The sequence below is a fragment of the Perca flavescens genome, chromosome 7 (genome assembly GCF_004354835.1).
Source record: "Perca flavescens isolate YP-PL-M2 chromosome 7, PFLA_1.0, whole genome shotgun sequence".
NCBI lineage: Eukaryota > Metazoa > Chordata > Actinopteri > Perciformes > Percidae > Perca > Perca flavescens.
In genome coordinates this window covers 35,591,894-35,609,393 of record NC_041337.1, presented here as the reverse complement: position 1 = coordinate 35,609,393, position 17,500 = coordinate 35,591,894, and the positions used below count along the sequence as shown (strand labels likewise).

Genomic DNA, 17,500 nt, shown 5'->3' with positions numbered 1-17,500 from the left:
TGCTACGTCCTGCTACATCCTGCTACCTCCTGCTCGTCCTGCTCGTCCTGCTACCTCCTGCTACCTCCTGCTACGTCCTGCTACCTCCTGCTACGTCCTGCTACCTCCTGCTACGTCCTGCTACGTCCTGCTACCTCCTGCTACGTCCTGCTACGTCCTGCTACCTCCTGCTACGTCCTGCTACCTCCTGCTACCTCCTGCTATGACCTGCTACGTCCTGCTACGTCCTGCTACCTCCTGCTACGTCCTGCTACATCCTGCTACCTCCTGCTACGTCCTGCTACGTCCTGCTACGTCCTGCTACCTCCTGCTACGTCCTGCTACCTCCTGCTACCTCCTGCTACCTCCTGCTACGTCCTGCTACGTCCTGCTACCTCCTGCTACGTCCTGCTACCTCCTGCTACCTCCTGCTACGTCCTGCTACCTCCTGCTACGTCCTGCTACGTCCTGCTACCTCCTGCTACGTCCTGCTACCTCCTGCTACCTCCTGCTACGTCCTGCTACCTCCTGCTACGTCCTGCTACCTCCTGCTACCTCCTGCTACGTCCTGCTACCTTGATGATGTTGATTGGTGGAACTATCGTTATCGGCAAAAATTGGTTGCGTCTGTTGCTGGAGCGGCTGAGAAGTGTGCGCTGTCATTCATTACACGTACGTGAGAGCTGAGAAGGCTCTGCTGGCCTCTAGAGGCTCTTTCTAGCCTTTACAGGTGATCTTCTATCCAGATGGAACTTGGGCCTTTTTTCGGGGTTGTTGAGCATTAAATCCAAACTGTTACATCCAAGATTTATCCACTTGATGGGTAGGTGTTCAAGTTTTTCAATTTAAAATTTAAAAAGAAGCAATGTCCCTTTGTAGGTTTTTATGTCTCGTTGTGTCTCTTTATTTTGGGGGGGTCTCTGTGGTCACTCTTAGTAGTTGGTTTGTGTCTCTTTGTGGTAGTTTGGCGTTTCCTTTTCACATTATTTCGGCCTGTTATTATCACCATATCTGTGTCCATAACGTTGGAAAAGCTATAGAGCGGATAATAAATACATATAGCATTAAAAAAGCTTAAAGACTAAACTTGCTAAAGAAGTCCAACTGCGATCATTAGATCTGAGGTGGTGCCCCAAACGGCTCGGGGTGCTGCCCCTAAACCTTATAATGGGGGGGACAACATGTGTTAGGATTTGACACTATAAATAAAATTGGATTGAATTGAAATTCAGGACAAATAAAATAAAATCAGACAAAAATACAAACAAATACAAAGGAAAATGGAATAAAATAGCCACCAATAACAGCAGATAAAAAACAAAAACTAGAACAGGCCTAGTATTATAGGCCTATTGTAGTAAAATATTGTGGTAATTGACGATTTTTTTCCTGTTGGTCTCCATCTTGTAGCAGCAGCTGAAGGGGAGGAGGTAAACCCGGGTGACGGGGTTAAAACCGGGTTGTATGAGGCGGAATCAGGACGAGGGTGAAAACAGAGAGAATGTGGAAAACCAGCTAAACCCGCAACAACAACAGCAGCAGCATCCAGAGAGGAGGAAAGCCTCCTCCTCCTCCTCCTACTCTGGCTGCCATTTTACACACACACACACACACACACACACACACACACACACACACACACACACACTACATACCAGCCTACATGTCATCACGCTACACGAAACGTTGAATGTTTGCGGACAGTTTTGTGTTTTTTATTTCAGTTCTCCTGCAGGCAGCGCGCAGGGCTGAATCCAACCATCACCCTGCGTCTCTCCGCGTCACCCCATCCAATAATAATCGGTTATTATCTCTAACAATTATTAGGCAATGTTTCACATCGATGACGACACAAATGCAAAAAATAAAAAATTAAATAAAATAATAAACAGATCTTCGTGATGTGTTAAGTGTGACTTCATAGTCTCTTAATTCTCCGCCTCTAGCCTATATTCTTTCTAACCATTAGTGATGATGTTAGAAATGGCTCTCCGTGCTGCCTCCGTGATGCGGCCCGACGCTGAGGCGATTCACCGGGACACGAAATACGAGCACGAATCCCCCCCATCCCCCGACGGGGCCGCCCCAACACACGACACAAACACACCCCGAGCACCGTGCACGATCATGCGGACAGAAGAAAACCGAAAAATAAGAAGCAGAATCATGGAAATATCATGTTTGTACCTGATTTACGACGTCCATCCTGCCGTGTGTCGAGAGGAGAGAGAGAGGAGATGGAGGGAGGATGGGTGAGGAGGAAGAGGAGGAGAGAGAGAGAGAGAGAGAGATGGGGGGGCATCTGTGGCGCGTCATTAATTTTTTATTTACTACGATTTATTTTTATTTAGAAGCCGCAGAGCCTATAGGCGTCATTAATATTAAACACAAAGGGGATGAAAGGATTATTATTAATAATAATAATAATAATAATAATAATATGATGGAATGTTTTACTGTATTAATCCGTGGTGTGGTCTAATGTATTGTAGTGGGTATAACTGTACTGTACACTCTTAAAAATACTGGGTTATTTTATTAACCCAACCACTGGGTCGAGGCTGTAACCCTGTATTATGTATATTCAACCCATATTGGGTTACTTTCAGTAACCCAGTAGTTGGGTTAATGGTTTTGGACTGTGCCTTGATCTGAATAACCCAACCAATCATCATTTTAACCCAGTGGTTGGGTTACATTTGGTTACATTCAAGTTTGGGTTCCTCCTCCAACGGTCTTTTTCTTTTCCTCCGAGGCGGGAGAACACTTTTGGAAACGCTGAAAGTTTGTCATTTCTCATTTTTTAGAAAACTACCTCCGTCTTCAACAGAAACACGAGCTCGCTAGTTGTTAGTTATAATATATATAATAATAATCATTATTTCCATAACGGGACAGCCTGTAGAACTTTACTTTACTTTGCCGAAAGCAACCGTACTGCCCCTCTAACGGCTACCACTGATGCTAATTAAGCAAGCAGCTAGCAAGCTAGCAAGGAGTTGCTTACTACAACATTGCTTCATTGCAGTCAAACAGCAGACTTTAGCTCCGGTTACTGGTTACTTACTTGATCTTGATTCATTGCCGGATAGGAGGAGCGTTTTAGCTCTGATAATCCAGTTAGCAACAGTGATTTCTAGCTAACTATGATTCACGCATGCTATAAGGCTAGCGCAAGTTCAAGTATGATAGCGTTAATGGTAGCTAGTTGGCTAATATTGTAGCATGATACCTAAGATTTAAATGGAGACTATTTCTAATTCTCTGAGGGAGTGACACATAAACAGTGCTTTTATAAACATTTGTGTGTGTCTGGGGCAAATCACGAGACAAATTCACTATGATATGAAGTATTATAACGTTTTAAAAAGATCGCTAATGCTAACCGCTAGCGCTAGCTAGCGCTAATTGCTGACTCATCCTGTAAGCTAGCTAGTTGCTAGTATAGAGCGAAGGGGGGGAGTCTTTGTCTCAAGGTAGAAATTATAACATCAACATAACCCTTACATTTGTATATTTGGATTTGTGCATTATTCGAGCCATAAGCTACTCTATGATAATAGATAAATAAACTATGATAATACTTATGTCAAACTATTTTCTTTCTTTACAGGCTCCAAAGACTACATTGCCCTGATGGTTCTACCAGGCCTGATGCCTCCTGCAGTCTTCAGAATGGGCCAAAAGACCGTGAGGACTTCAATGTTTGACGCCATGAAGGCCTTCATCAATCTTAAGCCTGTGAGAAGTCCTAGACTCACACAGCCCCTTGGATCTAGTGATGCAGGTCTTTTAATGTAAACGGATGCACGGAGATGAGAAGGGTATGTATCGACTTGTCTTACTCTGGGGGTTACGGTGAATAAGCTAAATTCCCAATAAGTCGGCGTGTTCCTTTAAATGAGTAAATGAAATATTGTTCAATAAAATCAGTGACATTAATGAAGTATATGCATTGTCTATTATTATTATTATTATTATTATTATTAATAAAAATATAGGGATTTTATAGATTAAAGAATAACTAAATGAATGGGTCAAATATCAACCCAACAAAGGGGTCAATTTAACCCAATATTTGGGCTGGTGGGCCTGACCCAGTAATGAGTTGCATTAACCCAACATTGGTGTCAGAATAACCCATCTACTGGGTTAAAATTTCAACCCAGTTCAAAAAGTCAAAACAACCCAGCATGTGTTCTGTCCTATATTGAACCAGGTACTGGGTTGGGAAAAACCCAATTTGGGTTATTTTCAGCCCAGTATTTTTTAGTGTGTATATTGGCCAGAATCTGCCTTTGGGGGAGGGTGGTGGCACATCATAGTGGGGGGGTCTGGGTGTCCTCCCCCAGGGAAATTTTGAGCGTCAACGACTTCATTTCCTGCATTCTGATACACTTTTATGCACCAATTTACGTGGAAATCCCTTTATTTAGCCTTTGTGAAGACAAAAAACACAGATGACAATTCAAAATATATCAACAATATAATAGAAAGTATGTTGTTGTGTGTCAATGGGTATTTTGAAGTGGGTATATGGAAATCCTGGAGCTTTCTTAGTGGGTATACTGCGTATACCTGTGTATCACGTAGACTACACCACTGGTATTAATGTTTCTTGAACATAAATACTGTTTGTACTGGCCTCACTGAGTATAGAGCTACTGAGCTAGCCAGCAAGTTTACAACCACCAGGCTAGGACGAACAAAGGATGTTGATGCAAGAAATCTTCATTCCTTTCTCCTTTCCTTTATTTATGCTGTAAAACTGAATACAAATAAAACTATTTTCAGTCCATTTGTTTTTTCATCTTATAAGCTATAAAACGCATTTGCTAGCAACGCACATGCAATCATCGCCATTACGACAAACAAAAGGATTGCTTAGCTTGAACACAGCTTATACATTTTGTCATACTTCTGTTCAAACATGTATTTAAGCAGAACAATTTATACTTACGGGCATTGCCTTCGTGTGGGTAAGAAGTAACTATTAAGCAAGTGAAAAAAGATAGCTTATCCTGAGACAGCAAAAACCGAAACCTTTCACGTTGCCTTCTCCTGTGTGTCTGCTCGGTAAACAGGAAGTAAGCGGTTAACTAAGTAATAAGTAATAAGTATTGATAAGTACTTGATAAGTGAATGCTGTGTAAAAGAACAGACGTGAAATATAGGTCTGCTCAGACCATGACACTGTTATTCTGTCTGCATATAGCCTACTGATTTAATTTTATAAAACGGACATGGGGAATTTATTTTCACTTTTGTGATTAATTAAATTTTTTTAACCACATACGTATTTTTTTAACCCCCCTCCCTTTCGTCATTGGAAAAAAATCAAGAAAAGATGACACAGTGATGACAATATTCAAGACCTTTCAACAGAATAGACAACAAGCCAAATAAACAGATGACAACACTGTTGGAGCCATTATGCAACTTGGGTTTTTTTCTTTTCTTTTGTTTATATACCACGTTGGTGATAGGGGTGCATGATATAATGACTCAGTATCGTTATCACGATATCACGTTGCGCAATATTATAACGAAAGTATGCAATATTTAGTTTATTTTGTTGAGTGCTGCATCCCGTCTGTTGGCTGTGTGGCTGAGTTGTGTCTGATTTAGAGCTTGAAACGCTGTAATGATCATGTCTCATTGGCCAGTTACTGTGCCACGTGCACGTTAGTGCACGTCAGCGCACAGGGCCACTACGTGACCAACCCTACGGAGCGTACCATGTGTCCACTACGTGACCAACCCTATGGAGCGTACCACGAGGTCACTACGTGACAAACCCTATGGAGCGTACCACGAGGTCACTACGTGACAAACCCTATGGAGCGTACCACGAGGCCACTACGTGACAAACCCTATGGAGGGTACCACGAGGCCACTACGTGACAAACCCTATGGAGCGTACCACGAGGCCACTACGTGACAAACCCTATGGAGCGTACCACGAGGTCACTACGTGACAAACCCTATGGAGGGTACCACGAGGTCACTACGTGACAAACCCTATGGAGCGTACCACGAGGTCACTACGTGACAACCCTATGGAGCGTACCATGTGGTCACCACGTGACAAACCCTATGGAGCGTACCACACTACCACGTGACAAACCCTATGGAGCGTACCACGAGGTCACTACGTGACAAACCCTATGGAGCGTACCACGAGGTCACTACGTGACAAACCCTATGGAGGGTACCACGAGGTCACTACGTGACAAACCCTATGGAGTGTACCACGGGGTCACTATGTGACAAACCCTATTGAGCGTACCACGAGGCCACTACGTGACCAACCCTATGGGCGTACCATGGCCACACTCGTGACCAACCCTATGGAGCGTACCACGTGTCCACCACCCTATGACCAACCCCATGGAGCGTACCACCCATCCACCACGTGACCAACCCTATGGAGCGTACCACGGCCACCACCACGTGACCAACCCCACGTGACCAACCCCACCATGGAGCGTACCCTATGTGTACCACCACGTGACCAACCCCATGGAGCGCACCATGTCCACCACGTGACCAACCCCATGGAGCGTACCACGGGCCACCACGTGACAAACCCTATGGAGCGTACCATGTGTCCACTACGTGACAAACCCTATGGAGCGTGCCATGTGGGGCCACCACGTGACCAACCCCACAGAGCGTACCACAACGCCACTACGTGACCAACCCTATGGAGCGTGCCATGTGTCCACCACGTGACCAACCCTATGGAGCGTGCCACGAGGTCCACTACGTGACAAACCCTATGGAGCGTACCATGTGTCCACCACGTGACAAACCCTATGGAGTACCACTGGTCCACTATGTGACAAACCCTATGGAGCGTACCACTGGTCCACTATGTGACAAACCCTATGGAGCGTACCACTGGTCACCACGTGACAAACCCTATGGAGCGTACCACTGGTCCACTACGTGACAAACCCTATGGAGCGTACCACTGGTCCACTACGTGACAAACCCTATGGAGCGTACCACTGGTCCACTACGTGACAAACCCTATGGAGCGTACCACGGGTCCACTACGTGACAAACCCTATGGAGCATACCACTGGTCCACTACGTGACCAACCCTATGGAGCATACCACGAGGCCACTACGTGACCAACCCTATGGAGCGTGCCACGGGCCACCACGACCAACCCTATGGAGCTGCATGTCCCACCACGTGACAAACCCTATGGAGCGTACCACGCGCCACCACGTGACCAACCCTATGGAGCGTACCACGTGTCCACCACGTGACAAACCCTATGGAGCGTACCACGTGTCCACACCACGTGACCAACCCTATGGAGCGTACCACGGCGCCACCACGTGACCAACCCTATGGAGCATACCACGTGTCCACCACGTGACCAACCCTATGGAGCATACCACGTGTCCACCACGTGACCAACCCTATGGAGCGTACCACGTGTCCACCACGTGACCAACCCTATGGAGCGTACCATGTGTCCACCACGTGACAAACCCTACCAACCCTGACAAACCCTATGGGCCACTGTCCACCACGTGACAAACCCTGACCAACCCTACAGAGCGTGACCAACCCTACAGACGCCACCACGTGACAAACCCTATGGAGCGTACCATGTGTCCACTACGTGACCAACCCTATGGAGCGTACCACGAGGTCACTACGTGACAAACCCTATGGAGCGTACCATGTGTCCACTACGTGACAAACCCTATGGAGCGTACCACTGGTCCACTATGTGACTAACCCTATGGAGTGTACCACGGGTCACTACGTGACAAACCCTATGGAGCGTACCACTGGTCCACTACGTGACAAACCCTATGGAGCGTACCACTGGTCCACTACGTGACAAACCCTATGGAGCGTACCACTGGTCCACTATGTGACTAACCCTATGGAGTGTACCACGAGGTCACTACGTGACAAACCCTATGGAGCGTACCACTGGTCCACTACGTGACAAACCCTATGGAGCGTACCACGAGGCCATCTACATGACCAACCCTATGGAGCGTACCACGAGGCCACTACGTGACCAATCCTATGGAGCGTACCACGGGGCCACTACGGGACCAACCCTATGGAGCGTACCACGAGGCCACTACGTGACAAACCCTATGGAGCATACCATGGGGTCACTACGTGACAAACCCTATGGAGCGTACCACTGGTCCACTATGTGACTCACCCTATGGAGTGTACCACGAGGTCACTACGTGACAAACCCTATGGAGCGTACCACTGGTCCACTACGTGACAAACCCTATGGAGCGTACCACGAGGCCATCTACATGACCAACCCTATGGAGCGTACCACGAGGCCACTACCTGACCAACCCTATGGAGCGTACCACGGGGCCACTACGTGACCAACCCCATGGAGCGTACCACCCGAGGCCACCACGTGACAAACCCTATGGAGCATACCATGGGGTCACTACGTGACAAACCCTATGGAGCGTGCCACTGGGCCACTCGTGACCAACCCTATGGAGTGTACCACGAGGTCACTACGTGACAAACCCTATGGAGCGTACCATGTGTCCACTACGTGACAAACCCTATGGAGCGTACCACTGGTCCACTACGTGACTAACCCTATGGAGTGTACCATGAGGCCATCTACATGACCAACCCTATGGAGCGTACCATGAGGCCACTACGTGACCAACCCTATGGAGCGTACCATGAGGCCACTACGTGACCAACCCTATGGAGCGTACCACGGGGCCACTACGTGACCAACCCTATGGAGCGTACCACGGGGCCACTACGTGACCAACCCTATGGAGCGTACCATGTGGCCACTACGTGACAAACCCTATGGAGCGTACCACGAGGCCACTACGTGACAAACCCTATGGAGCGTACCACTGGTCCACTACGTGACAAACCCTATGGAGCGTACCACTGGTCCACTACGTGACAAACCCTATGGAGCGTACCACGATGCCATCTACATGACCAACCCTATTGAGCGTACCACGGGGCCACTACGTGACAAACCCTATGGAGCGTACCATGTGTCCACTACGTGACCAACCCTATGGAGCGTACCACGGGCCACTACGTGACCAACCCTATGGAGCGTACCATGTGTCCACTACGTGACAAACCCTATGGAGCGTACCATGTGTCCACTACGTGACCAACCCTATGGAGCGTACCACGGGGCCACTACGTGACCAACCCTATGGAGCGTACCACGACGCCACTACGTGACAAACCCTATGGAGCGTACCACGAGGCCACTACGTGACAAACCCTACGGAGCGTACCGCGGGGCCACTACGTGACCAACCCTACAGAGCGTACCACGACGCCACTACGTGAAAAACCCTATGGAGCGTACCATGTGTCCACTACGTGACCAACCCTATGGAGCGTACCACGAGGTCACTACGTGACAAACCCTATGGAGCGTACCATGTGTCCACTACGTGACAAACCCTATGGAGCGTACCACTGGTCCACTATGTGACTAACCCTATGGAGTGTACCACGGGGTCACTACGTGACAAACCCTATGGAGCGTACCACTGGTCCACTACGTGACAAACCCTATGGAGCGTACCACTGGTCCACTACGTGACAAACCCTATGGAGCGTACCACTGGTCCACTATGTGACTAACCCTATGGAGTGTACCACGAGGTCACTACGTGACAAACCCTATGGAGCGTACCACTGGTCCACTACGTGACAAACCCTATGGAGCGTACCACGAGGCCATCTACATGACCAACCCTATGGAGCGTACCACGAGGCCACTACGTGACCAACCCTATTGAGCGTACCACGGGGCCACTACGTGACAAACCCTATGGAGCGTACCATGTGTCCACTACGTGACCAACCCTATGGAGCGTACCACGACGCCACTACGTGACAAACCCTATGTTGCGTACCATGTGTCCACTACGTGACCAACCCTATGGAGCGTACCACGACGCCACTACGTGACCAACCCTATGGAGCGTACTACGACGCCACTACGTGACAAACCCTATGGAGCATACCATGTGTCCACTACGTGACCAACCCTAAGGAGCGTACCACGGGGCCACTACGTGACCAACCCTATGGAGCGTACCACGACGCCACTACGTGACAAACCCTATGGAGCGTACCATGTGTCCACTACGTGACAAACCCTACGGAGCGTACCGCGGGGCCACTACGTGACCAACCCTACAGAGCGTACCACGACGCCACTACGTGACAAACCCTATGGAGCGTACCATGTGTCCACTACGTGACCAACCCTATGGAGCGTACCACGAGGTCACTACGTGACAAACCCTATGGAGCGTACCATGTGTCCACTACGTGACAAACCCTATGGAGCGTACCACTGGTCCACTATGTGACTAACCCTATGGAGTGTACCACGGGGTCACTACGTGACAAACCCTATGGAGCGTACCACTGGTCCACTACGTGACAAACCCTATGGAGCGTACCACTGGTCCACTACGTGACAAACCCTATGGAGCGTACCACTGGTCCACTATGTGACTAACCCTATGGAGTGTACCACGAGGTCACTACGTGACAAACCCTATGGAGCGTACCACTGGTCCACTACGTGACAAACCCTATGGAGCGTACCACGAGGCCATCTACATGACCAACCCTATGGAGCGTACCACGAGGCCACTACGTGACCAACCCTATGGAGCGTACCACGGGGCCACTACGTGACCAACCCTATGGAGCGTACCACGAGGCCACTACGTGACAAACCCTATGGAGCATACCACGGGGTCACTACGTGACAAACCCTATGGAGCGTACCACTGGTCCACTATGTGACTCACCCTATGGAGTGTACCACGAGGTCACTACGTGACAAACCCTATGGAGCGTACCACTGGTCCACTACGTGACAAACCCTATGGAGCGTACCACGAGGCCATCTACATGACCAACCCTATGGAGCGTACCACGAGGCCACTACGTGACCAACCCTATGGAGCGTACCACGGGGCCACTACGTGACCAACCCTATGGAGCGTACCACGAGGCCACTACGTGACAAACCCTATGGAGCATACCATGGGGTCACTACGTGACAAACCCTATGGAGCGTACCACTGGGCCACTACGTGACCAACCCTATGGAGTGTACCACGAGGTCACTACGTGACAAACCCTATGGAGCGTACCATGTGTCCACTACGTGACAAACCCTATGGAGCGTACCACTGGTCCACTACATGACCAACCCTATGGAGCGTACCATGAGGCCACTACGTGACCAACCCTATGGAGCGTACCATGAGGCCACTACGTGACCAACCCTATGGAGCGTACCACGAGGCCACTACGTGACCAACCCTATGGAGCGTACCACGGGGCCACTACGTGACCAGCCCTATGGAGCGTACCATGTGGCCACTACGTGACAAACCCTATGGAGCGTACCACGAGGCCACTACGTGACAAACCCTATGGAGCGTACCACTGGTCCACTACGTGACAAACCCTATGGAGCGTACCACTGGTCCACTACGTGACAAACCCTATGGAGCGTACCACGATGCCATCTACATGACCAACCCTATGGAGCGTACCATGTGACGGGTGTGCATATTTCACTAAGGGGCCGCACTGGAAATGACGATCACAGTAAGGACCAGACATGTTGAGTTTATTGACAGGCTTTTATTTAGAAAAAACAAAGTCAGTTACCTTTGTATTATTGCATGTGTCATATAGCTTTCTCCCATACAGTTTGGTCGACATAAAACCCTAAAAAAAGTCAGCCAAAAAGTTTCTCAGCCATCGTAGAATTTAGCAAGTCATGAAAAACTAACATTACATTACATTACCCAGCAGACTCACCACAACGTGTTTCACAGCCTGAATATTAAAAATCTCTTTGCTTTTGCGGGAGTTTCATAGTCGGCAGATCTGTCAAATTCTGCATGGCAGTGTCACATAATTACAGTATGAAAAACAGTTTAACAGTTTCCTCATTTTTTAGGTTGTGGTGCACATAGCCGGACCAAAATTTCCTGTGTGAACCTAAATTGAAATGAAGGGCCGGATCGACATTTGCAAGGGGCCGGATTTGAGCCTTGAGTTTGACATGTGTTGTGTTAAGCGAAGAAATAGATAGAGACAACAAATACAGAACGAATCAGAGAAGAGAAAGAAAAGAAAAAGACCTAAAGAGAGAGCGAAGGGAATGAGTGGAGCAAAAGAAGGAATTGCTCAGGGAGAAGACGAAATAACACAGATTGAAGAGGAAACTTTAGTGGCCAAAAGTAATCCCATCACGCAATATTCATAATCGATATCGCAATATCACATTATGTCAGTATTGTGCAACCCTAATGCATATGGAGTTTTATGTTTGATCACTGGGTGGAGCATTGCCTAAATGCATAAATGTAATTAACAGCCAGAGATACACAGGTGTGTGTGGCTAAGGGGAAAGCATACAGCTTTTCATCATGTCAGCATGGCCTGTCAATATAGTGTTGTGTGTATATATATATATATATATATATATATATATATATATATACAGTACAGGCCAAAAGTTTGGACACAACTTCTCATTCAATGCGTTTCCTTTTTATTTTCATGACTATTTACATTGTAGATTCTCACTGAAGGCATCAAAACTATGAATGAACACATATGGAATTATGTACTTAACAAAAAAGTGTGAAATAACTGAAAACATGTCTTATATTTTAGATTCTTCAAAGTAGTCAACCTTTGCTCTGATTAATGCTTTGCACACTCTTGGCATTCTCTTGATGAGCTTCATGAGGTAGTCACCTGAAATGGTTTTCCAACAGTCTTGAAGGAGTTCCCAGAGATGTTTAGCACTTGTTGGCCCTTTTGCCTTCACTCTGTGGTCCAGCTCACCCCAAACCATCTTGATTGGGTTCGGGTCCGGTGACTGTGGAGGCCAGGTCATCTGGTGCAGCTCTCCATCACTCTCCTTCTTGGTCAAATAGCCCTTACACAGCCTGGAGGTGTGTTTGGGGTCATTGTCCTGTTGAAAAATAAATGATGGTCCAACTAAACGCAAACCGGATGGGATGGCATGTCGCTGCAGGATGCTGTGGTAGCCATGCTGGTTCAGTATGCCTTCAATTTTGAATAAATCCCCAGCAGTGTCACCAGCAAAGCCCCCCCACACCATCACACCTCCTCCTCCATGCTTCACGGTGGGAACCAGGCATGTAGAATCCATCCGTTCACCTTTTCTGCGTCGCACAAAGACACGGCGGTTGGAACCAAAGATCTTAAATTTGGACTCATCAGACCAAAGCACAGATTTCCACTGGTCTAATGTCCATTCCTTGTGTTTCTTGGCCCAAACAAATCTCTTCTGCTTGTTGCCTCTCCTTAGCAGTGGTTTCCTAGCAGCTACTTGACCATGAAGGCCTGATTCGTGCAGTCTCCTCTTAACAGTTGTTCTAGAGATGTGTCTGCTGCTAGAACTCTGTGTGGCATTCATCTGGTCCCTCATCTGAGCTGCTGTTAACTTGTGATTTCTGAGGCTGGTGACTCTGATGAACTTATCCTCAGCAGCTTGGTCTTCCTTTCCTGGGGCGGTCCTCATTTGAGCCAGTTTCGTTGTAGCGTTGGATGGTTTTTGCGACTGCACTTGGGGACACATTCAAAGTTTTCGCAATTTTCCGGACTGACTGACCTTCATTTGTTAAAGTAATGATGGCCACTCGTTTATCTTTACTTAGCTGATTGGTTCTTGCCATAATATTAATTCTAACAGTTTTCCAATAGGGCTGCTGGCTGTGTATCAACCTGATTTCTACACAACACAACTGATGGTCCCAACCCCATTAATAAGGGAAATAATTCCACTAATTAACCCTGACAAGGCACACCTGTGAAGGTAAAACCATTTCAGGTGACTACCTCATGAAGCTCATTGAGAGAACACCAAGGGTTTGCAGAGTTACCAAAAAAAGCAAAGGGTGGCTACTTTGAAGAATCTAAAATATAAGACATGTTTTCAGTTATTTCACACTTCTTTGTTAAGTACATAATTCCATATGTGTTCATTCATTCATAGTTTCATGTATGTATATGTATATATATATATATATATATATATATATATATATATATATATATATATATATATATATATATATATATAGGCCTATTGTACACACACACACATATATAGGCCTATTGTACACACACACACACACACACACACACACATATATAGGCCTATTGTACACACAAATCACACACACACACATATATATTTATTATTTATATTTCCATATATATATTTCCATATTATTTACAATAACTAACAGTGCGTTCAGGCACTCCTCCACAGACCACAAATTCAGATATATCTTAGTTTGACAAGAGGAAGCTAAGCTGTGTGTGTGTGTCTGTCTGTGTGTGTGTGTGTGTGTGTGTGTGTGTGTGTGTGTGTGTGTGTGTGTGTGTGTGTGTGTGTGTGTGTGTGTGTGTGACGTCAGATGACAGTAAGAACTTCACGCTTGCGTAGCTTGACCAGGAATTGAGGAACTTAACTTCAGTCAGGGCGCAGTGAAAGTCTTCACTCAGGACTTCCTGTGTAAAAATAAAAATAAAGTCCTTACAGGGGCCAGACTTCAACATTTACATCAACACGTGTGTGTAAACTATTATAAGTATTATAATTATATTATTATTATATAATTAGATATTATTTTTTATTATTGTGATGATGGTTGTTTCTTGACACAAAGAGAAAAATGATGAAAGATGAAATTATTATTATTTGAGTCGTTTGTGTGTGTTGTATGTGCTGTACAGATTCAGTGCTTTGAGACTTGTTAGATTAGTTGAAGTATATATTTATTAAAGCCCCCTGCTGTTAATTTATTACGAAATTATTATTATTTTATTGTTGTTTCATATGGTTTTTAATCTATATTGTTTTTATTTGTATGCTGCTTAGAATTATTTGTAAAATGTCAAGTGATATAAAAATGCCTGTTTTTGTATGTGAAAGCACTGAATAAAATTAATAAAAATAAAAAATAAATGTTTCCGTTCCTGTACATCAGACACCGGCTTTTATTTGTTTAGGACTACTAACCGGAAGCGACGCTTACTGCAGTGAATTTAAATGGCTTGAACACATAGTGCGCGGAAGAAACAGAGGAGCTAAACTTTGAGGATTTTTAGAAGAGTTTTCAAAGTTTTATAACTTGTTTGTCGCTGATGTGACAGAGACATCCGGGTCCCGGTGTGAGCACTCCCACCTCCGGCTGCCGGGTCGCTGTTAGCCGTTAGCTTCAGAGTAAGACGTAACGTCAACGGTTAGTTTCAATTAAAAACATGTCGTCAGGAGACCTGAGAGGTCCGTTTCTCTACAACCTGCCGCCGTCCGTCCTCTGGGAGTTCTGCCGGATAATGGACGGACTGTCGGACCTGGACTGGACCCGCTTTGGTGAGTCAGAACCAGAACTAGGACCGTCTGCTAACAGCTAGCGTTAGGCACACGTTAACGTTTCTAAATCTGTAACGTATTATATGTCTCAGTTTACTTAACTAAAAGTAGTGATCAGGGGCGTAGCAAGCTTTTCAAAAATGAGGGAGATGGATGTGATTTGTTTATTAACAATAAAAACGATGGATACCATGACAGAGGGGTACAAAATGTATAACACTCGGAACACACGAAAAATAAGTTTGCGTTTAAAGTCTGTGTAGAGAGAACGGTGTCGTACTGTTCGTTAACATGGGCAAACGGAGCATAATCTAATTACGTATGTGGTAATTTGCATAAATAGCACAACAGATCTAAACATTGGGTATAGCCAGCTGAAAATGTCTTGTTGACATAAAACAGTAAAAGACTTAATGTAAAGGTCTGAATGGAACCCATAGGCTACCCATGAGCATTAATACATAGAGGCAGCAAGAAGTGCTTTAAACCAGTATTTATTAATTAGCCTATTATTGCAGAGATGGGGTTTGGGGCTGGGTCCGTGGGACTGTTTCTGGGGGTTCACTTTTTTATTTGACCTACCTTTTGTCTTCTGCATTCTCCTTACCCTTGTTCTTCCCTCAGACTCATCCCCCAGAAACAGTCCCACTGACTCAGCCCCAAACCCCATCTCTGCAATAATAATAATACTGGTTTAATACACTCAATAATCAATACTGGTTTAAAGCACTTCTTCCTGCCTCTATGTATTAATGCTCATTAATGCCCATTTTAGACCTTTACATAAAGTCTTTTTACAGACAAAGTATAGTAAAATAAAGACCTAAATGTGTATTTCGGACTTTTTTTCACAAAAAACGTAGAAAAAGTGTGGGTGTTGAACCCTCTCACCAGGAAAAGTGTGGGTGTTAAAGCACCCACATCCCCCACGGGTGCGACGCCCCTGGTAGTGATACACTCAGTGGTGTAGTCTATATTTTTGTAGTGAGTATACTGTGATTTTCCCCTCCCAGCCTCATACTCGCCTCTCCCAGAGCGACGCACTGTGATGTTTACGAATACGAAGCGTACACGGACGATAGTATTGATAGCGTTTATTTAAAGCCCTGGAAAACAACACTTAAAGTTGAGACATATTTAACTTTTTGAGAAACGCAACCGAACCTGAACACAACAGGACATCACACAAATGACCCATTTAATCAGGGCCAGTTCTAGCCCTTTGGTTGCCCTAGGCGAGATTGAGTTTTGCCCCCACCCCCCCCCCTCAGTCTCACATTGCCAGATCTCCACAGTGCTGTGTCAGCGATAGAGTAGCAATGTATGTTCATTTTTAGTTTCTAGCTTCCGTGTAAGTTAGACGGCACCAACATTTGGTCTAATCATAACTGGTCTGGCAACCCAAAGGCCAGGGTTTTGTTTCCAGATTTGTGTGCATAGTGACTTATGATGGGGGGGGGTCTGGGGGTTCACCCCCTGAAAATTTTGATCATTAAATACTTAATTTCAATCCAATCCAATCCACTTTATTCATATAGCACGATTTAAAAAAACACAAGGTTTCGAAAGTGCTGCACAAAAGATAAAACAAAGTAAATAGATAACACAATAAAAGCAGAGGTACCCACTATAAAATAAATGCAATAAAAAACGATTTAAATTGAATTAAATAAGTAAACATCAATTAAAATATGCAAATATTTATTTATTTATTTATTATTTATAACATCAACACTCAATTTCCTGCATTCTGGTGAATTGTATGCACTTTTTTTTTTTTTTTTTTTTTTTTTTTTTTCTGAATCAATTATGCTGGAAATATCTTTATCTAAAGGGAAACATAGATTACAATCCAAATATAAAAACATGATGGAATATTTTGCAGTAAGGCTCTCAGGCATTCTGTATTTCTTTCATCTATTTATTTTCCTTTGGATCGATGTTTCTAATTATATCTGAGTCAGCACACATGTAGCCTAGGCATAATTTACTCTTCCCTCTTTTGCTTCTTTTGTTGAGGAAGTAACCTCCTTAAATGTGCATATTAAAATTAT

At 45.6% G+C, this 17,500-nt stretch overlaps 2 protein-coding genes across 3 annotated transcripts in view; one reads left to right on the top strand and one right to left on the bottom strand.

Moving 5' to 3' along the window:
- LOC114558929 (synaptophysin) overlaps positions 1 to 5,165 on the bottom strand; it is a 23,819-nt gene extending 18,654 nt beyond the window's left edge. The window contains exon 1 of one of the 2 annotated variants that reach the window (XM_028583232.1): positions 4,940 to 5,165. In XM_028583232.1, coding sequence (XP_028439033.1) covers positions 4,940 to 4,945 — 6 coding nt within the window. In that variant the 5' untranslated portion in view covers positions 4,946 to 5,165. Of the gene's footprint in view, positions 1 to 2,166; positions 2,244 to 4,939 lie in introns of those variants that run through there. The other variant, XM_028583231.1, reaches the window with a different exon arrangement.
- Positions 5,166 to 15,104: 9,939 nt separating this feature from the next.
- The window catches only part of irak1 (interleukin-1 receptor-associated kinase 1), a 32,946-nt gene continuing 30,550 nt past the window's right edge, over positions 15,105 to 17,500 (top strand). The window contains 1 exon segment of the mRNA XM_028583992.1: positions 15,105 to 15,446. Within this exon segment, the coding sequence (XP_028439793.1) occupies positions 15,335 to 15,446 (112 nt within the window). The 5' untranslated portion in view covers positions 15,105 to 15,334.